The sequence below is a fragment of the Chanodichthys erythropterus genome, chromosome 18 (genome assembly GCF_024489055.1).
Source record: "Chanodichthys erythropterus isolate Z2021 chromosome 18, ASM2448905v1, whole genome shotgun sequence".
In the NCBI taxonomy this organism is placed as follows: domain Eukaryota; kingdom Metazoa; phylum Chordata; class Actinopteri; order Cypriniformes; family Xenocyprididae; genus Chanodichthys; species Chanodichthys erythropterus.
Genome location: NC_090238.1, coordinates 32669308 through 32692415, shown reverse-complemented (window position 1 = coordinate 32692415; position 23108 = coordinate 32669308). Strand labels below are relative to the sequence as shown.

The window sequence follows — 23108 nt, the reverse complement described above, 5'->3', positions numbered from 1 at the left end:
GAACACAAATTAAGATATTTTTGATAAAATCCAATGGCCCAGTGAGGCCTGCATTGACAGCAAGACAATTAACACTTTCAGATACCCAAAAAGCTACGAAAGACATATTTAAAACAATTCAAGTGACTACAGTGGATCACCTTAATGCTACGAAGTGACAGAAATACCTTTTGTGCGGCAAAAAAAACAAAGTAACGTCTTTATTCAACAATATCTAGTGATGAGTGATTTCAAAACACTGCTTCATGAAGCTTTGAAGCTTTACGAATCTTTTGTTTCGAATCAGTGATTCGGAGCATGTATCAAACTGCCAAAGTCACGCCCCCCAGTGGTGAACCATTGAAATTTCGAAACACTTATTACGCAACGAAGCCTGGTTTACTGATAACACGTGACTTTGGTAGCTTGATACATGCTCCGAACCACAGATTCGAAAAGCTTCAAAGCTTCATGAAGCAGTGTTTTGAAATCACCCATCACTTGATATTGTTGAATAAAGTCGTTATTTTGTTTTTTTGGCACATAAAAAGTGTTCTCATCACTTCATAACATTAAGGTTGAACCACTGTAGTCACATTAACTGTTTTAAATGCGTCTTTAGTAGCTTTCTGGGCAGTGAAAGTTTTAATTGTCTTGCCTCACTGAGCCATCAGATTTTATGAAAAATATCTTCATTTGTGTTCCAAAGATGAACGAAGGTCTTACGGGTGTGGAACGACATGAGGGTGAGTAATTAATGACAGAATTTTCATATTTGGGTGAACTAACCCTTTAAATTTGATTATTTCATAATAATTGTCCACGAAAATCACATTGTGGTTGGCACAAACCATATGTATTATAATTGCACATAAACCCATATTTAATGTTATCTGTCATATTTTGTCAATTTGCAGTTTGCTTTTACTAAATGACTTGAATACCACACTCTGTGGTATGCATCTAAATAACAGAGTTTGATTGGACGCATGGCCTTGAGATTTAAAGCAAATGATATTGAAAGCTTATAAATAACTACTAAGCCTATTTATTTTGTTCTCCTATTATTTAGCTGTATTTTATTATTTGCATTTAGCATTGCAGACCTTCAACCATTTTTTTTGTTCATACCACTGCTTATAAAACTTAAAGAAAAATCTATCACAAATATGCAGTTACAAATATGATTATTAGGTAAAAGCATCAATTGCCTAAAGCCACAATGTTCTGTTGACATTCCAACCGTAACTTCAGTGTGTGACGGCAGTTTAAAGTCTTTCTGCAAGAGAATCAATCAGGAATCAGAATCAAGCTGAGCTCTGCTGATTACAGCCTGTGAGCTTGTGCGTGACACTGCATTGTGTTGCAGCTGAATGTCAGTTTAGTCTCCAGTGTGGAGTCAGCGCAAAACAACCACCCCGTCCCATCTCAGAGAGAGGGACAATGTACTGTTGTCCCGCCAACTGCAATATAATCACCCCTCTCAGTGATAAATGGAGAGAGGGAAGGAGGAGGGTGAGTGTTTGTGATCTTGTTCAGCTAATAGACTTTATTTGAAACAGATGCCACATTTAATTTGAAAAACAAACAAAACATACAGACAAAAGAGAGGCTGTGAGGAATGGAAGCAGTGCCAGACGCCATATAGACATGGAGGGGGACCCTAATATTCATGAGCCAAGCAATATGGGTTCATTGAAAAGTTGTCAAATTTTTACATTTGATCCCCCTAATCTTCCCCGCTGCCAAAGCAGTTTCAAATGATATAAAACTAGTATGTTTGCATAGCATTCTTCTTAAAATGTTAACACATTTTGCCCTACGTGACGTCATAAAAACATTTTGTTTTTCCTTATTTTTATATACTGTTATATTTTAACTTGCTTGCACACTTGAATTTTCTGAAATTATCAGTAGTAGTTATTATCAGTGTATGACAAGTTTAAATGAATAAACATTCATTGATCAGTACTTTTTACTTGTAACACTTAAAAGGTGCTTTATGTAAGAATTTTGCAGTAAAATTTTGCCAAAAACCACTATGCCAGTGTTATATATTTTGTTCACTTGAGTACTTACAATATCCCAAATGTTTCCAACTATTTGTAAATCGTGAGAAAATTGCAATTTTAACCAAGGCTCCGGGAGCGTCATCCAACATTCCCTTTAAAACTAGGTGCGCAAGTTCCATTATGGATTGCTATTATTATGGCGTATTTACCAGGCGCACGCCAGGAGCGGTTCACAGCCGAGGAGACTGATGTTCTTGTAAGAGCAGAGAAGTTGTGTTGTATGGGGATGGGCGAAACCCACCCAAAATAGCGTCAGTTAAACAGGTTTTTTCACATCTTCGTGGCACACCACAATGATATCCGTCATCTCATGTGTTAATATTTTTTTAGTGTAACAATTTATGATTTGCAAAAATAACTGTTGCATCTGTGTAGATTACATGAGCAAAGTGTATGCGCCACTGACTTTAGACTAGGTTTTTTCTGGTCAGTGGCGCAATTGTTTAATGGAACAGCAAAATAGCACCAGGGATTGTTTGCGCCGGAACACGCCTCCTTTTTTGCACTAGTTTAGCGACGTGCTTCTGTGGAGGGAAAAGCGCGCTTTGCGCGGGTGAAAAATAGGAATGACACATGCGTCGGTGTACAAAGTCAATTGCGCTGGGTGCAAGATAGGGCCCTTAGTCTTATTGTTTAAATCTAATTTTCTTGATTTTTTGTGAGTACCATGCTTTACCATGCCTCAGAGAAAAACACTTTTGTGAAGTATGCAGACGCAGCTTTATTTTTAGTAACAGTGATACAGCATTTTCTCCATCATACAATACATTTTAAAATTAATTGCATGCCATTTATCAACACAAGCCATCCAGCATTTAATATGATATTGTAAAATCAATCTATCTTACAGCAGTGTGTAACACTGTCTCACCGCAGCCGCCGAGTGAACGCACAGAGTAACGTGCGTTTCTTGTTCTCGTTTTACACTTCTAATTCGTGGTTTGTTTTGCTCTATCCTGTGTGCTTCCGCATTCATCAAAACATCATGTGTAGGTCAAGTTCACTCTTCCGCCGGAATCAATTCATGGATGAAAGCCAGCGATTCTAGTTTTTTAAGTTATAAATATCTATATTTTTCTCACAAAAATGCACAACTTCACTTCAGAAGGCCTTTATTAACCCCCTGGAGTCGTATGGAGTACTTTTATGATGGATGGATGTGCTTTTTTGGGCTTCAAAATATTGGTTACTTTTCACTCCCATTATAAAGCCTAGAAGACCCAGAATATTTCTTAATATAACTCTTATTGTGTTTGACTGAAAGAAGAAAGTCATATAAACCTAGTCATATACATGGCTTGAGGGTGAGTAAATTATGGGATAATTTTCATTTTTGGGAGAACTAACCATTTAATACTTTGACTGGAGTAATATTTTATTAGGGTATTTTTACTTTTACTCAAGTGCTTGATTTGTGTACTTCATCCACAAATTGAAAAAAAAAAGGTTCACTGAAGTGTCTTCCTTTTAGAGCATTTGACTGCTTTTCTGCCTTCCAAGTCATGAGCAAATCACATTTGGGGCCTCTAAGTAGCACTGTACAGTACATTTCTTTTTCTTCTTTTTCTACTTCTTCTTCTATTAAATTTAAACACACTTTCAAGAGCCTCTTATTACAATTTTAACAAGCAATTTTTTAATAAAATATGGTAATACTTGTTTTAGTCTTGAGTGATTTGGGGTTTTGTAATAAATTAGTTGGGTCAATGATTCACTGATGCATTAATAACATAAAAAGACCCACTTGTAGCCATCTACTTACAAAAGGCACGCTGAGCGAATTGGTTTGCAAATCTGAACAAATCTTTTTGGTGTATAGGAATCAAAGGATTTGAGTTTACTGAGCTGTATTAAAATCTCAAGGGACAAATGACTGAAAATATAATCATAAATATAATAAAGCCTTTCTAAAAAAGAAAAAAGGAAAAGGGAAAACAAAAAAGGTGTGTGTAAATAATTTACCTGTAGGTACATGATTCTGTTCTGTACTAGGTCAGACAGTTCTTTAGCTTCCTTCTCTCTCCAATCTCCAGCACCGTCTGCCTGGCTCAGATGATACAAGTCTGTCATGATGGACCTAAAGATCATATAAACACTAATGTAAAAACACAACTCGAAACTCAAACAAGCACAGCACACCATATCTGCTAATTAAACCAATTGATTATGGCTAATTACAGAGCATTTTGTAAAGAAATAATATTAAATTAGTTTTACAGGCACAAACTAAAGTTGGCCTGGCCTGTGCCTTGCTAATCATCCACAATACAATTAAGACTACTGTAGTAATGACTTCATTTTTTGCAGCTGTTCGACATCACATGGCCGCCTTTTTTTCAGAAGTACAAGTAAACGCACTGATCTAAACATACCCACCCATTAAACCTAAATAATGGTATTACTGCCACATGAGATTACAGCTGTTTAGAATGAGATTAGAGACAGAGAGAATTTTTTTTGCCTTTTTAATAAAATGTAGTACATGATTAGGACACGTCAAAGTGAAGCTTGTGCAAAAAACGGGGAAAGTATTAAACAGATATTAATCATTTCTATTATGTAATAAAATGTTTTGATGCCTGTTGATACATCAGCTGTTTCAAATGTAGTGAAATAAAGCTCATGTAGTGAATTTTTTTCTTTTTGATTTGTAGGCCTAAGTTAATTGTGTAATGCAGATTTAATGAGAGCTGTATAGGAACTGGCCAATCATTTCTAATGTATCCATGCAGAGTGTTGCATTTGATGTTGATTTGATTTCATAATTAACAGCAATAATTGTTCAGAGTTCAGAATGGGAAATTATTTTAATTTATTCATTCAGTTGAAGTTTTGATCGTAATTGTACAGAATGCTGTGTTTTCATATGTTTAGAAAAAAATATGACCCCAAAAAGGGATTGCAGGGAGCATATAAACAAAGAAATTTGTAGTTTCTCATATTTAGCTAGAAACGTACACTACCGTTCAAACGTTTGGGGCACATAAAACTTCTTAAAAATACTTTTATTCAGCAAAGACACAGCTAAATGATCAAAAGTTACAGTAAAGACATTTATAATGTTAATAATGTAAATGATTTCTATTTCAAATAAATACTGATTTTTAAAGAATCATGTGACACTAAAGACTGGAGTAATGATGCTGAAAATTCAGATTTTATCACAGGAATAAATTAGATAAAAAAATATATATATATTATATATATATATATATATATATATATATATATATATATATATATATATATATATATATGGCCAAAATGTCTATATGAGTGTATTCCTGATGTATATATATATATATGTGTGTATATAACCTCTCCTGGTGTCCCATGTCCTGTAGGAGTGTGTCGACATGTTTCTGTAGCGCTCCAGTCTCCACCAGTGCCAGTTTCTTCACCTCGCTGCGTACGAAATACCACAGTTCCCTAACACCGTTCTCGACCTTCCTCCTCAGCTCCTCCTGGTCCTTTCCTGGGCCTGCACACACGCACAAACACGCATTCGTGGGACACATTAACTTCATCAAAAGTGACAGTAAAGACATTTATAATCTTTCAAAATAAATGCTGTTATTTTGAACTTTTTATTCATCATAGAATGCTGGAAAATGTGTCACGGTTTCCACAAAAATATGTATGAAACAGTATGTAATATGTATTGGTAATCAGACAGTTGAAAGTAGCCATTGATTTCCATAGTATTTTTTTTCCTACCGACATTCTTTAAAATATCGGTGTTCAACAGAAGAAAGAAACTCATACAGGTTTGGAACAAAATGAGGGTGAGTAAATGATGACAGTATTTTCAGTTTTGAGTGAACAAACTCTTTAAGTAGCCAAAATAGTTTTTACCATTGATAACAATAAGAAATGTTTCTTAAGCACTAAATCAGCATATTAGAGTGATTTCTGAAGGATCATGTGACATTGAAGACAGGAGTAATCATATTAAAATAGAAACATTTAATTTCACTTAAATTGTAACAATATTTCACAATATTACTGTTTTTCCTGTATTTTTTATCAAATAAATGCCGCCATGGTGCATAAGAGACTACTTTCAAGCATTCAAAAAATCGTATAGACCCCTAAAATTTCATTTTAAAGATTACGAATATGTAATTGCTCATTGTTATTAAACCAAATATAATAACATTACGCATTATATACACAACACTTTGTAGATACCCTATAGATCACCTATTAAAAAAACTCATATCGCCACAAATAAAGAAGTTGCAACAATTAGCATTCAAGGAACTGTGTTGATATGTGGATGGAGGTTTTGTTTTTGTTTTGTACTGTTGACCATAAAGAATGTGTGTGTCCTGTGTATGTGTGAGGATGCTATAGGCAGCGCCAAGTTGTGGTGGGATTAAAAAGCATTGTCATTCAATAAGAGTATCAGTGGCCGTAAGACAATCCGGCACATGGCTGTGATCCTCTGTGTATAATGTTCCACTAATGCTTCCTCTCAAAAGATCATTCACTGCAATACTATAAGAGCAGGTGACCCAGAAACCAGTCAAAGAGGGTGTGTGTGTGTTCAGGGTTATTATACAGAACTGAGGACAGGTTCAAAACTTAACACTGTGTCTACACCAGACGTGAGCGGACCAACGTGACAAAAGCAAATAGAACCCATTATAATCAGTGATGCTGTCTACACTGGATGTGGCGTGATGGTAAACTGATGCCCCGCTCTATTTCTGACGGACATCAAGCGCTCACATTACTTCTTATATGGAAGACAAATGTATTTGCAATGGTCGCTTTGTTGTGTCCGGTGTGAACAGCTTCTAGCTGTTGCAGCGCGAAACGACGCGACTACAGTCATATCCTTTGTAGACAGTGTGTTATAGCATCATAAGTGAACCAACATCCCTGAATCATCTGCTGATCCACATAAAGTCTTAAATATAAGTTAAATTTATAGACTATATTACATATTTATAATTACATTTATTTTTAAAAGTATCTGGAGTGTCTGGACTCCCTGTAGTGATATGACCATCCTTCACTGCAAATACCCTCTCTCTCTCTCTCTCACACACACACACACACACACACACACACACACACACACACACACACACACACACACACACACACACACACACACACACACACACACACACACACACACACACACACACACACACACACACACACACACACACACACACACACACACACACACTTTTCATCCATTAAAAGGTTTCTATTAATTTGACACGTTTCATCTTTCCTTCACTCAGCATTAACAGCAAGCCATTACAGCACATCTGAAAAAGAGCCGTAAGCCCTTACACGTGTGTGTGTGTGTTTACTTAACACTTTTTTAGGATGCCCAGAACTTTACTAAATCTGACATCTGACAAAATCTCCCTTTGGGAATGTCTTGAGACATCCTTAAAAGGTAAAAAGAAAAAAACTGCTACATTTTCTTCTAGAGGTATGGTTTGGATTAGTTAATGTCCTTTATATTTATATTAAATTGAAATGTTTTTTTTTTTTTAATTAAAAATTCCTTATACTTAAAAAATGATACTTTTATGGATACCTTTCTGATACTTTTAAGAATCTTTGTGTTTTGACCAGTATTTTCACTCTTGACAGGCAAGTAAAAAATAAATAATAAAAATAAATTTGCTTTATATATTCAGAAATTAAATATTATATATATATATATATATATATATAATTATATATGTGTATGTGTGTGTGATATATAATATATATAATTATATATAATATATATAATTATATATGTGTATGTGTGTGATATATATATATATATATATATATATATATATATTTTTTTTTTTTTTTTTTTTTTAATATTTATTTATTTATTTATTTATTTATTTATAGGCAAGTACAAATTTAAACTGGCCTAAAAAAAAAATCCCTATTATTCTTTTAGCTTTACATAAAAATGACATTTATTTAGATAAACATGTATATTTACACACCATCAGCAGGGAGACTACGGTAAGAATTGATCTTCTCCTTAGCTCTGATCAGTTGCTCTTCAAGGATACGTAATTTACCCACCGCTCCAGGACCACCATCGGCCTGTCCGTCAGGTAACCTGGAAGGCAGAGAGAGACACACATGTTAGCATGGCCCTTGGCCGAGGAATTGGCATGTCATGTGCAGCGCGTTAACGCTTATGAACATTTAAGCCCGTGTGAGCAAGAGTGAACGTGTGGCCTACTGGGTCAAGGTGAATTGTGGTTGGCTAATTTCCCAGGGGTCTTTGCTCCTTGCTTCCAGTGCCAATTTAATGCAATGATCAGTTGCGGCAGCCACTGCGGGCAATTCATTTGGTGGCAGGGGCTATTCATCACGCACAGACACACAAACAGTTGACCAAAGCCTGCTCAGCGTGGGCTCCTGATGTCCCACACACACTTTTCCATCTTATAAATTTCATTACCGATGAACATCACAAGACCTGAACCTCCATCATTCCCTGGCACTCCTTCAGCCAAATGTAGTTCATTTATGAGATGACTACCTTTAGTAGTATACAGATCCTGCATATTCTCTCTTTCTCTCTCTCTCTCTCTCTCTCTCACACACATACACATACACACACATTCATTTTTGTGAATTGTGGGGACATTCCATAGGCGTAATGGTTTTTATACTGTACAAACTGTATTTTCTATCCCCCTAAACCTAACACCACACTTTTACTTTCTCACAAAAACTCATTCAGTATGATTTATAAGCCTTTTGAAAAGTGGGGACATGGGTAATGTCCTCATAAATCACCCTCTCCTTGTAATAGCTACCTATGTCATACCCATGTCATTATACACATTTGTGTCCTGATATGTCACAAAAACATGTACACACAAACACGCATATATATCTAAATTGGGACATACCATTTCTATTCCTTTTCTAAAAAAGCTAATTATAATTTTCATACACCAGGGGTGACAGACTCATATTATCTAAGGGCCACTTCATTAGGTGCCAGCTGAACATCTAAAACAAATACAATTGGTTTATCACTCAAAAGTAATTGAAATACATTTTACATTTTAGCTATTTTATATTACAGGTGCACCGATGTATTGGCCAATAATCGGTATTGGCCAATAAAAGCAATTATTTTCACTATCGGCCATCAGTTGATTATTTAAAAATAGCCAATGATCAGGGCCGATTATATCCTGTCAATTATAAGCAACGAATACTGCAACTAATACTGCATTCAAAGAAAATCTCTCGTGTTGAATTTAGGGCAAGTTAACGTGAAAATAACGCATTAACAGTAAAAAAAACCAAAAAAAAACAGCGACGTTATTCGTTACCTGAATAACCATGAATTTTTTTTCAGTATCAGTGCATATTATTATTATATTATATTATATTATATTATATTATATTATATTATATTATATTATATTATATTATATTATATTATATTATATTATATTATATTATATTATATTATATTATATTATATTATATTATATTATATTATATTATATACGTTTGGGACCGGTAAGATTTTTTATATTTTTAAAAGAAGTTTTGTCTGCTCACCAAGATTGCATTTATTTAATTAAAAATACAGTAAAAACAGTAATATTGTGAAATATTATTACATTTAAAATAACTGTTTTCTATTGTAATATAAAATGTAATTTATTTCTGTGTTGGAAAAGCTGAATTTTCTTTCCAGTCTTCAGTGTCACATGATCCTTCAGAAATCATTCTAATATGGTGATTTGCTGTCAAACTTTTGAACGGTAGTGTATATATAAAATATTTAAAACAATAATTTGTTTTAATGTAAGTTAAAAATAAAATAAAAATAGTAAAATAAAAAAGTAACCTTACCCCTAAAAGAAAACTTCTCTCATAAATGTATTATTTATAATAATAATAAAATACATATTTCTGTTTTAGACCTACAAAAAGCAATGTAAATAAAATAGCCAATAAATAAATAAAAAAAATAACCCTAAAAGAAAACATTTTTTTTTTGCATTTTTAAAATAATAATAATATTAATTTAATTTAATTCATTCACACATATTTTTCCACATGAGGATTTCTCCAAATACCCTAATGAAAGGTTTTAGATTTTGTGCCCAAAGTACATGCAAACACACACACACACACACACGGGGGATGGCATTGCAGATCTCAGTCCTCCTTTTTCTCATGCACAGCTCTGTGCCCTTGCAGTGGGTTTGTAGTGGAAATCTGAGCTGTATTTGAAATGTGTTTGGCGTGAATGGAAAGCATTGTGAAAAACTGCCTCACCTGAAAGAGAGAGAGACAGCGATAGAGAGAAAGAGGGGGAGGAAAAATGAGGATAGGGCTGCAGAAGTCTTATCTGAGGAGAGAGGGATGGAAATGCATTCATGGGAAGGCGTGCATAGGGTTTTGAAATGGTAAACAACACATCCCCATTTCACCTGGATGCAAATGGTCATATGGATGTCTGTCAACAGAAGGAGCAGAATGAAAGACAGAGAAAGAGAAAGAAAGATGGGTGAAACTGAGAATGAGGAGGGATGCTGGAATTGAAGAAAAATTGCAATGTCAAACATTTATGTCATTCTTGGCTGGTCAAGGACGAAACGAGAAGAGAGAGAAAGGAAATGAGCGAGATGGGGTTTGTGTGTGTGTGTGTGTGTACAGGTTTGGTTATACTTGTGAGGGCCAAATGTCCTCACCTACATTGTGAAATATTATGACAACCGACAAGAGAGGACCTGTAAAAAGCCTTATAAATTGGCCAAAACATTCACACATTGGATTAGGACGTGCAACACTCTAGAATCTGGGGTGGGTACCTATACCTGAAAACTTAATTTGCATGCTTTGTTTAAGGTCGTCTCCCAGGTGCTTTGTCTCTATCCCTAAGCATGCCCTCTAAAATTAATATAAACTTCAATGTACACTGCCTGACCTGATGACTGCAGCTACCGACAGCACGTGTTCTCAATAAAAAATCTGCTGAAGATACATCCGATCGATCTGCCAGGGATCGGAATCAGACGATTTCCCTCAGGATCGGCCCGGATCGGTGATCGGCCGATCAGTCTCACTTCTTACCGATTTCAAGCCGATCCCTTTTGTTACCAGCGGCACAAGCAATAACATCAGCTGCGCGTTCTCGCTCTCTTCTCTGTCACGGTGAAGAGACGCACACCCACGCAGGCGCCTCCTCTCTCTTACTCGTATCATTTGCTCTGGTTAAATAGTGCTTGTATTGCAAATAATTTTAGTCATTCCCGCAGGTTTCGCGCTCACACCAAAAGCGCATGCACCACTTATCTATAACGAATGAACAAGCCACGCTCGGTCTCAAACAGAGACGGAAGTCAAACAGAGTCACAAGTACCAAAATGAGCTTACTTGTGTTTTTTTTTTTTTTTTTTTAAATAAAACTTTGCGTTGAAGAAAAGTAGATTTTTGTTTGTATATGTTGCCAATTATAGTTCTTAGAAAGAAAATCGGAATCAGCAAAAATTGGTATCGGCAGATCACACTAACAAAAAAAAATCAGAAATCGGAATCGGCCAAGAAAATTGCAATTGGTGCATCTCTACATCCAAGTCTCCTGGTCTTCGCTTTTGAGATTTCCAACTGGCATACACAAAGTAAGGATACTGTTGGTGGTGGAAATGCAAGCCGGATCAAGGTCTGCCATCCCAAATCGTACTCTACTCTACTGAACTGAACCATACCACTTGGTGGAAACGAGCCATAAAACAACATTTAAATGTCATTAATACCAGGTTAATACTTTTCAATATCCAATCAAATTCTGATGATAAGTTAAGATTTTATGTAACTCTAAATTACTGTTCACTAAATATGCAGTTTTACTCATAAATAGGCCACATCTGAAAGTTACAGTAAAAGTTGTGGGTGCAATTTCCTGCTGTCTTTTATACTGCCACAGTTAACACAATTCTGACAAACACTTTAAAACGCAAATCTCTCAAACTGTCACCCACAAGAGGACATTAGTGTATGTGTGAGAAACAGTAGCTGGTCTTCACTTTAATCCGGTAACAATTTCTAAGCCAGTAACAATAGAGGTGAAATCAAGTGAATACACTATTCACTTGACCTCCCTTCTCTCTCTTTCTCTTCCTGTTCTCATCACACATCACCTCTCCTCAGAAACCTGAGCTTCATCATTTGGCATTACATAACCAGCAATCACTAGCTAATGAGGCCACATCACTCACAGCAGGGGCAGAGAGAAACATTTAGAAGCACACCAGGGTTTGGGAACGGCTGTCATAGAGGTGTGATGGAAATCCCACAAGGCCTCGTGTTTTCTGCTGACGCTGAACTCTTGTGCGATGTTGTAGCAGCCCACAGAGACACTTGTACCGAAGTAGGACACACACGCTTACACAAAAGCAGACAGGATAAAAATAAGTGTGAAAACGGTAAGCGAAAGATGCAGAAAACTGTCACACTCAGGTGAAAGTACCAACGGCTTGCTGTGGGCTATGGTTTTGACCCTCTATGAGAAAATTTCAGAGTGACAAGAGCTGCCGATAGATAGACAGATAGTCAACCTCTTCAGTCATTACTGACGAATTTGAGGATGTTTTGTATGACACCTGGTGTGTAGGTGTATGTGCGACAGAAATATAGATTGCTGAACAAGAACTGAATGATGCCACAACATGACTACTGTTACACTATGGCGGACTGTGTCAAGTGTAATACAAGCTCAAGGTTTGTATCTGTTATAGTGATGTGTCATTCATGAATGATTCATTCAGTTTGAACAAATCTTTAATATGACTCTGGAACATCGAGTTGTTTCATCGAGGGATTCATTCATTTTGGGTTGACCGGAATCCTAAAGGTTCTGTACAGGAAACAGTATTGATTAGTTCACCTCTTGAGCCCCATAGGCTATAGTGCAGTCTGTTCCAGAAAGAGAAATGATTAGTCTCTAGGTCTGAGTTGTTCATTCTTTTGTAATGTGACGTGATAGCCTTATTGGATACAGAAATTAGTTCATAATCCCCAAACTTCCTTACAAACACGGGTAATCAGTTTTTTTAAAAAAAAAAAACCTAACAGTTATGCGATGCATTTATAGTCTCAAATTGTAGCTTTTTAATTTTTACAATTTATACATTTGTGACCCTAGACCACAAAACCAATCATAAGGGTCAATATTTTGGTCAATAATAAATAAGCTTTACATTTATGTTTGGTTTGTTAGGATAGGACAATATTTGGCCGAAATACAACTATTTGAAAATCTGGAATCTGAGGGTGGAAAAAAAAAATAAATAAAAAATCTAAATATTGAGAAAATCGTCTTTAAAGTTGTCCAAATGAAGTCCTAATAAATCTTTGATACATTTACAGTAGGAAATTTACAAAATATCTACATGGAACATGATCTTTGATTAATATCCTAATGATTTTTGGTATAAAAGAAAAATCAATAATTTTGACCCATACAATCACTTATAACTGGTTTTGTGATCCAGGGTCACATTTGTGAATTTCTGCCATGATGGTTATTTTCCATAACACTTAATGTGCTAATAAAGAGTTGGTTACTTTAAACTTTATCCTTATTATGTGGAAAAATCACTTTGATAAAGCAAAGATACCTACATATAATAACAACATACAGTTATAATACAAATGTAATGTTGTTTGTTGTAAGATACTGAGCCGGGAAGCGGTCATGTGACAAAAGAACAAACGACTCACGCCCGAAGACTCAAGAGGGGAACTAATCAATTCTCTTTCCAGTACAGACTGCATGGCTTCAACTTATGGAGAAGCGAAGTGACAAAAGAACGAATGACAGATCGGGATGTGAGGTAATCAAACAGACTGCATAGCCTGGAGCATTGAATTAATCGTTTCAGTATGTCATAATTTGATCTTGCTTGCATTATATTTTTTTTCTTATTCGAAATATTGAATGTAAGTAGATGTGTTGGGGAATTTGGCTATTAACATATAACATTTTAATTATATTATGCTGAAATGAATGAAATGTCTCAAAACAAGTTTTGTTCATTTTGATGAACGAGATTCAAAGATCCAAGTCAGTAAAATGAGACAAACTTCTCATTACTAATCTGAAAGGTTGCTGGTTTAAACCCTGCTAGGAGTGAGCTGAGAGCCATAGCCATTGTGCCACTTAGCAAAGCACTTAACCCCAGGTGACTCCAGAGGGATTGTCCCTCTAATAAGTTCATGGTGCTGTTCTATGGTGCCATTGTGTTAATGCTGCTGAAACAAATTTGTGTGGTCCTACTTGTGTAGTGATAGATTACAAAAAAATACCACAAGGATTGAAAACTATAACTGAGTGGCTTACTCTCAGATGTCATTGTGAAAATTGCTCAAGGCTGGAACACACTTTTGCCAAGAATTGTGATCCAATTTGTGGTCACTAATTGCTGAAAGTCAGAGCCACTCTGCAGATTTTGCAGAGTAGTCGAAGTTGATAGATTTTTTTTAATCAACAAATAGCATGTACAAGAGTAACTTCCATATTATAATACATGCTTCACAACACAATAAAAAAATTATAAAGAAGAGAAAGAAGTTGATAGATTTTACACTACGTAAGTATATGATGGGCATAGACTCTGATATTTTATCATTAGACTATGAATGACTATGAATGATTCTATTCCATCCATTTGGTGGATATCAAAGGGTGGAGCTAAAGGGTGTTTGGAATGAATTGAAAGTCTGGTAACGTGTGATCCTCTGTCGTTTAATGTGTGGAGCCCAGGTTTTCTCTGTAACCATGTTCAAAGTTAGCAAGTGTACAATGCTTCATATTTTAGTTGTGTAGTGTATTTCAGGCTTTAGTGTACACCTTATTCTTAGCATACAGGCAGGGGTAAAAAGGGACTGAATATTCTATAAGGACATTCGGGCAAGAAAAAAAAAAAAAAAAAAACCTTTAAAACCCTTACAAACCCCTTGACTGCATGCTAACAGGAATAGTTCACCAAAAATGAAAATTCTTTCATCATGTACTCTCCCTCATGTTGTTCTAAACCTGTATGCATTTATTTATTCTGTGGAACATGAAAGAAGATATTCTGAAGAATGTTTACTCTATACAATGGACCCTATTGATTTTCATTGTGTGGACCAAAACAAACAAAAAAAGAATCCAAACAAAACGACAACAAATACCTTATATTGTGTTCTATACAAAAAGTCATAGGCTGGGAATGACATGAGCTATTAAAACAGATGAAGCTATATTTTATGGCTGTCATCACTATTATATTCTCATACTAAATAATATAATTAATATAATAACATAATTTCTCTCTCTCTAATATATATATACATATACATATACATATATATACATATACATATATATATATGTATATGTATATATATATTAGAGAGAGAGAAATTATGTTATTATATTAATTATATTATTTAGTGTGCTTCCCACACATAGACTTTACTTGGGCGGGCCGCCCAGGTATATTAACCGCTGCCCAAGTATATTTGGAGACACATTTTTGCTTTTATTATTTTTATTCTCTTATACTTTTATATCTGCCCAAGATAATGATACCATCCGCGATCACTTAACTAGTCGTTTCGTACCTGCTTGTTATGTGAGCATCAGAACTGTTTACTCCCGCTAACATTCCCACGGGCGAATGTCACAAGGTTCAGACTGCTTCAAAGTGATTCTCAAAAAAAGTGCAGATTTATGCCTAGCGATTGACAATGAACTCAAGTTGATGAATTATTACAATGTCTACTTTATGGCCCTTTATATAAAATGTTTTATAAGGTTGTAAGTATCTGAAGGATTAGCCTGCAATACCAACTAACTTTCAATATTTCAATAAATATTTCAATAAATAAAAATACTGTTAAAAATCACATTATTTGTCACATGTAGTAGTCCATTTCTGTGCCGTGGGTAATAGGAGGATTTTTTCACCCAGCTACTACAGCAAGTATATTTCAGATCTGTGGGAAGCACTGTATATATATATATATATATATATATATATATATTATAAAAATTATAGCAGTAGAGCTTTTAAATACTAAATGTGTTTAGCATTGTTTTCATAACAAATAACACATTTTTAATTACAGAAACCAAACAGATGATTTAACCTAGTCTTATTACAAATAGCCCAGTTAGACTATGGATACTACACAAGAACTGTGTTAATTTTTTATAAGGGCAAGTACAAAGTGGAATGAAGAGCTTTAAAGGTTGGACCTCAATGAATTATGGAGGAAGCTGTCAGTTTTCCTCTTGAGTAAAATCTGTTCTGTTCTAATGATCTTTGATGGCAGGAAAAAAAATCTTGCCTTTTTCTGTTTGCCATCAGAAATCTCAACAGGTGACTGTACATCAATAATTAAAAGCCAGATGAAAGGAGAGCAATTACTGTTAAGGAGTCCCAACTCATATTTGAACTCAGCCCTATATAAATAAGGTGTTAATTAACGTTTAATTATTGAACAAACTGTTGTTAATATATAGTAAGTAAATTTAAAATCAGTGCTATACTCTCAAATGTGCATTTCTATGGAATAAAATATGCAATAATATTGGTACAATACAATATTAATATTACTATTATTTTAGGTACAATGTGCTGTTAAATCACAGCTCTGCCCCAGCGTTTGAGATGTGTGCGTTTGAGGTCAGTGACTGCGTGTGTGTGTTTGCAAATTATGAGGTTCTTAAAAGTGCACATTTGTTATACAAATGTGAGTAGGATCTGAAATAAGTGCATGTTTTCACTTTTACAGATGACTGGTGGTGGTGTGGAATAGTTTGTTTTGGAAATTTGTCAATGTGAGTTGTGTGTGGGAAACCTAAATCAATGCTAATTACAGTTTGATGCTTTTTATTACAGCTGCACCAAATAGAGAGGCCAAATAAAAGGCCAAGTCTAAACCCAAGTGTAATTAGTCACATTTAGAAGGTACTAATGGACTGTCACTGAATCCAGAGTTCACAGTCGCTATGGCGATGCAATGTGAGGCGCGCTGTGACTGGCTTTTGGCTCACGTGGGCGTGGCCTCTTGGCAGCATTTATTGGCTGGACAGCCGTTTATTAAAATCAAAGCAAAATCTGAAATTAAATCCCTCCATTGTTTCTCGAAGAAAAGTAATGAGATTAAATGAGCAAAGATTCCAAAGAAATTCAGCAATCAAGTCAGAGATCTCAATATGAACTTAAATATAGATATATTAGATATGCCATCCAATTCATTTTATACCTATATACTGTATATCATCACATTTGTTTCTATTTTTATTTCTCCCAAGAAATTTTATGACAAATATCTGAGACCTGAATGTGTAACTGACAATTCAATCTCCTGACCTATGAAAGAGCAATAAAACTTAAAACCCAGACTAAAGGAATGTCTACAGAAGAGTTTTGCTACTGATAAAGAATCGATTTCATGCTATGAATCCATCAGAAACATTTCATAATATATAAAAATTGACTTAAATGTAAATCCAGGCAAACACAGATGGCCTTGCATATGCTGGCACATATCTCGAGGATGTCTGTGTGTCATAAAAAATGTAAATATCCGCTCTTATCGTGAATAACACCAACTTCATCGGCCAAAGTCCATCTCCACCCTTATTGTTTTTCACTTTTCCCTGTACACACATGCACATGCACAAACACACATGAATATATCCAGAGACCGTACTAGAGGAAGTAGATGAACCACTCCTGGAAAAAGAATTGCAGAAATCATAACGCAAAATATGGCTATCAAATGTGATGAACTTACATATAGAGGAGAGTAGTATTAAATAACAATAATAACAACAACAACAACAACAACAAAAAAATAACTCGGAAAACTAGGAAGAAGACAAGGAACAGAACTGAGAATGCCAACAGAACATCCACAAAGGACCAAAACCTGACAAAGAACAAGTGAAACATATACACAAAGGTAGATGGACTAACAATAGTTGATAGCTAGATACACCTGAAAACAATCCAGTGAAAAACAGAAACCAGAAAGTCCTCAACACAAAAGCACAAAGACATTTCAATTGTGCTGTAGGAAGTGAAGCTCGACCTTTCAGCCTTTTAGACAGAGGTATCGGATTTTACTCAATGTCTACCAGGGCTTGATATTAACTTTTTTGCTCACCAGCCACTGTGGCTAGTGGTTTTCCAAAGTTACTAGCCACTCAACATTTTCACTGGCCACAGTTTTTACATCAATGCCATGGGAAAAAACTGCCATATAGATATTTTTAATATTATATCATAATTTAGCAGCAGGTATATTAGGCTGCTGTCACTTTAAGACCTGACGCACAGATCCATTATGCTGTTAAATATGTGTTTTCTTTCTCAATGTCAGCTTCACTGCCATTTACAACCCGTCTCCCCTGGCCTCGTGGAAGAGTTAAGTGTCCATCAGATGCGCACTTCAGAATCTCGCCGAAAGTAGTAAATTATCCAGATAATTTTTTGCCAGTTCTTTTATAAATACTACGAATTCAGACATGCTACTCATTTCAGGTAACGCTTTTCGCCTACTATATAGTAGGGAAGTACGCATATTTGGACACATGGTTAGTATGTGTGAATAGACAATTGTCATCATTACAGTGAAGCTCACTTCTACTCTGTACTGTACTACAACTCTGTGTGTGAGAGATCTAATAAGTGTCTTACAATGCTGGAGTCGCACACCTTCTCTTCCATCAGGTTCCTCTCTTTGGATCAATCACAACACCATCTTTGGCCTGCCAGGTCACTCATCCACATATCTGCTACCCTCTGTGTGTGCGTTATCAGCTTTTTCATTTACGCAGGAGTCAATATAAAAGAGAGATGAAGTGGGCTCTAATGGGGAATTGTGGTGTGTGTGTGTGTGTATATATCAGCACCAGATAATTCCCGCAGGAAGTGCTTAATGAAAGACTGACAGCACTGATACTGTACTGTGGTGGTGAGATAGGAGGAGAGCTAACCATTTCAATTCATTAGGACTGTACATGTTCATAAATTACAAATAACACTTTCTCCATCCTGTCCTACCTAGAGTAGAGCAGGTACACACATACACACTCTTACGAGTCAAATATCTCAAACACTTAATCAGAAGTCAAATTCAAGAGTTTACTACATCAGACAGATCAGAGCTACTGTAACCATGCAGCAAACAACACTGTCTGCTCATTTCTGAATAGAATAGCCCTAAACAGTTTGCTAATTAGTTCTAAGTGATTAACAACGAATCCATTCACCCGTTTTCGATTCCTATCAAGAATGTATTTGCAATATTACACAAGAAATAGTGATGTCGTTCCTGAATGTCAGCACGATATTAAGAAAAACAGCACAGCTGTGTGATATTGCTTTTTTACAGCAGTTCAAATAGCAAGAATTTAATATTAAGTAACTTTTAGACATTTTAGACACATTATTGTCCAATAAAAATAGTTACAAACAAAGCCACAGCAAGAATCTACTGTTGCACTGCTCCCAGCATCACACGGTAATGCCGTTTTGTTCCTGAGCAAATCAGTTTTTGAACTAATTTGCAGAGTGAATGATTCAATGACTCAATTATCCGAAATGAAATCAAATTCTGTTTGAGTAGGTACTTCTTTTTGACTGTTAAAAAACTATAAAGTTATAATATGAATGTGTTTTCCACATAGTATGAATGTGCAAAAGCCCCTATAGTTTACTATAGGGGCTTTTGCACCGGAGGAACAATTGGCAGAATTACCCACTTTTTGGCGTGTTTGCACCACAGGAATAGGAAGTCCTAGGAACTCCTTTGGGGAAATTAAATTAGCTCCAAATTCAGAGTATGGTCTAATGCTGCCTTCACGTGCTCTCTGAATTATCATAAATACAGTGCTTCCCACAGGTTTGAAATGTACTTGCGGTGGTAGCCGGGCGAAAAATCCTCCTATTACCCACGGCACAAAAATGGTCTACTACATGTGACAAATAATGTGTGATTTTTAACAGTATTTTTATTAATTGAAATTAATTTTAATTAAATAGCATACTATTACATTTAATTACTTACTAATTTTATGCATTATTATGCATTGTAAATTATGCAAAATTACAGCATTTAAATGGTTCACATTTTCCTATGTTCTCCTTGCTGTCATATAGTTTCTCTCTCAGTGAATGGGGCACAGATTTTACTAGTAAAATTTATAAAATTAATAATATATGTGTCAAATAATGTTCTTAGTCTTTTCTTCCTGTGGGAGAGACTACAATAATTTACTATGAATTAAATGGAAATCAAATTAAATACAATTTATTGTGTAACCAAAATACCAATAATGGCCAAAAGAAAAAACTTAGCGTGTGACTTTTAATTTTAAACAAGCCTGAAATACACAGGGACTCTTATTTTGAAATGTCTGTACTATTGCAGGCTGATCCTTCAGATTCTTACAATTGTCTAAAACATTTTATATAAAGGCCATGAAGTAGACTTTGTAATAATTCATCAACTTGAGTTCATTAGCAATCGCTTGGCATAAATCTGCACTTTTCATTGATTGATAATCACTTTGAAGCAGACTGAAGCGCTGTTGCGCGAGCTTGTAGAACGCGCAACAGCGCCCCCTTGTGACTTTGCAAAATGCAGCGCCTGTGGGAATGTCAGCAGGAGTAAACAGTTCGGACGAACACGTAACGAGCAGGTATGAAACGACTAGTTTATCGATCGCGGATGGTTTCATTATCTTGCGCGGATATAAAAGTATAAGAGGATAAAAATAATAAAAGCAAAAATGTGTCTCCAAATATACTTGGGCGGCCGTTATTATACGTGGGCGGCCCGCCCAAGTAAAGTCTATGTGTGGGAAGCACTGAAATATGAGTTTCAAAACTTGAATGCGATGAGCTCGTAATCACAACTAGAAGTGGGAACTATCAAATTTCCGAAAGCACATGAAGGCAGCATATGCCAGCACAATAGGAACTATCAGTGACGTAAGTGTATGCTGATTGGCCGAACAAATGCAAAACACCTGAACCCGTCATTTAAAAAACTAAACAAAAAAAAAAGCCATGTACACAGTTTATAGCCTATAAGTTTACTCCTCAAACTAACTCTACAAACATGGAAAACAGTGATAGATGGACCTCTAAACCTTTACACTAAGGAGAAAATCCAGCACAACTCTGAACCAAGCAAAACAGGATTATGTATTTCTGCTCAGCTAGCCACATTGGGCATCAACCATACGGCAAACACAAAAACTTTTTCATATACTGTCTATTTTCTTTGTATAACAGTATCTAATAACGTATTAGACAGGACCGTAAAACAGATCATAAACTAAAGGAGAATAGGAACGCTGTGTGCTTAGGCTCTGGCATTCTCAGCGGCATCAAAATAAAAGTCTGCTGCGCCGTCAAAATAAAAGTCACAACAACAAGCGCAGCTTACGTCACTTCAGAGTTCCTACTGGCGGTGATAACGCAACCAGTAAAATTAATTATTAGTTCTCTGCGAACCACCCTGGTGACTAGTTCCTAGAACTACCCGTCGTGAAAGCTCCTTATATCCACCATATTGGCTTTGTCATGTGACAGTTATCCAGGTACATTTTGGCAGCTGCTTTAAAAACACTAGGAATTTAGACATGCCATTCATTACAGGTATGGTTTTTCACCTACATAGTAAGGAAAGTAGGCATATTTGGACACATGGTTAGTATATGTGAATAGAGGATTGTCATCATCGCAGTGTAACGCTCACTTCTACTCTGTACTGCAAAAAATTGACAGCCTGTCTGGAACATAAGTTATGTGCCACACTGCAATCCAATTTTGTGTGTGTGGTAACCAACATTATGCCACAAATGCTGTCAATTGAGCTTAATTTATACTGATCCTATTTCTTTTTATAACTATTTCCTTCTGTCAGACTGTCGTATGTGACGCCGGTAAAGGCAAGTCACTAAAATCAACAGACATGGTTTCATGGTTTTCATTGCCCATACAGCAGTTGTTTTCAATCATGTATAATTGTCTAGAGCATGCAATGATCTGTAGCTGAGAAATACTTCACTGAAACTGACTGCAGTTGAAACAAGCATTCCTTCAAAGTCTTCAAAATAGTTTCTTTTGAAAACTCTTTTGAAAAATCATACTACAGTTTAATCACAAGTCTTTGTTGATGTTCTGAAAAAAAAAGAACACCCCCCCACCCCCGCCTCTAAAATCTGTTGTTCTTGGCTTGTTTACATCCGGTCAGGAAGTAGGATGTGCTGTTTCCTCTATTTGTTTATGGGAGGATAATTTTCATACAGTCTTTAGAGGGAGAGTCTTTTTATGGTGCTTCCAAACACTTTCAGTGATGTTTAACAAGGTTATGGATATTTTATGTGATTATAGGTCTCCAAAAACAACACCATTACACATTGTGTTCAAATGTAAACACCAGTGTTCAAAGATAATATAACTTAGAATTAGTTCACCCAGAAATGAAAATTGTCATCATTTACTCACCCTCACGTTGTTCAGAAGACTTAAATTAAATGGATTGACTTGAATAAATGGGTTGACTTTTACAATGTCTTTTAGTACTTTTTGATGTGTTTTTGTTTTGTTTGTTTGATCTTTTTTTTCCACGAAATATTGGTTGCATGGATTTTTAATGGATGAGCAAAAATCTAGTCATCTATTTCTGTAGCACTACAAAACATATTGTTTCAAAGCAGCTTTACATTAATAAACAGGAAAAAAAACAGTGTTAATGTTTAAAATTAATCAATTATGATTTCTACACAGATATAAGCTCTATATAAGTCATCGTTCAGCTTGATTTAATTCAGTGTTGTTTCAATTAAGATCAACTGTACTGTAGATTTTTTTTAACCAAAATTAGTGAGATTAATCGCATTAACAAAGTTTGTATGTAAGTTTGTAAATATATGTGTAGACACACACACACACACACACACACACACACACACACACACACACACACACACACACACACACATATACAAACTTATGTTATACG

General features: G+C 35.5%; 1 protein-coding gene across 1 annotated transcript in view; it reads right to left on the bottom strand.

Moving 5' to 3' along the window:
- fut8a (fucosyltransferase 8a (alpha (1,6) fucosyltransferase)) overlaps window positions 1–23108 on the bottom strand; it is a 101352-nt gene that overhangs the window by 15911 nt on the left and 62333 nt on the right. The window contains exons 4-6 of the mRNA XM_067366977.1: window positions 8030–8148; window positions 5370–5532; window positions 4014–4128 (exon numbers count right to left, since the gene is read on the bottom strand). Of these exons, the coding sequence (XP_067223078.1) occupies window positions 4014–4128; window positions 5370–5532; window positions 8030–8148 (397 nt within the window). The remainder of the gene's footprint in view (window positions 1–4013; window positions 4129–5369; window positions 5533–8029; window positions 8149–23108) is intronic.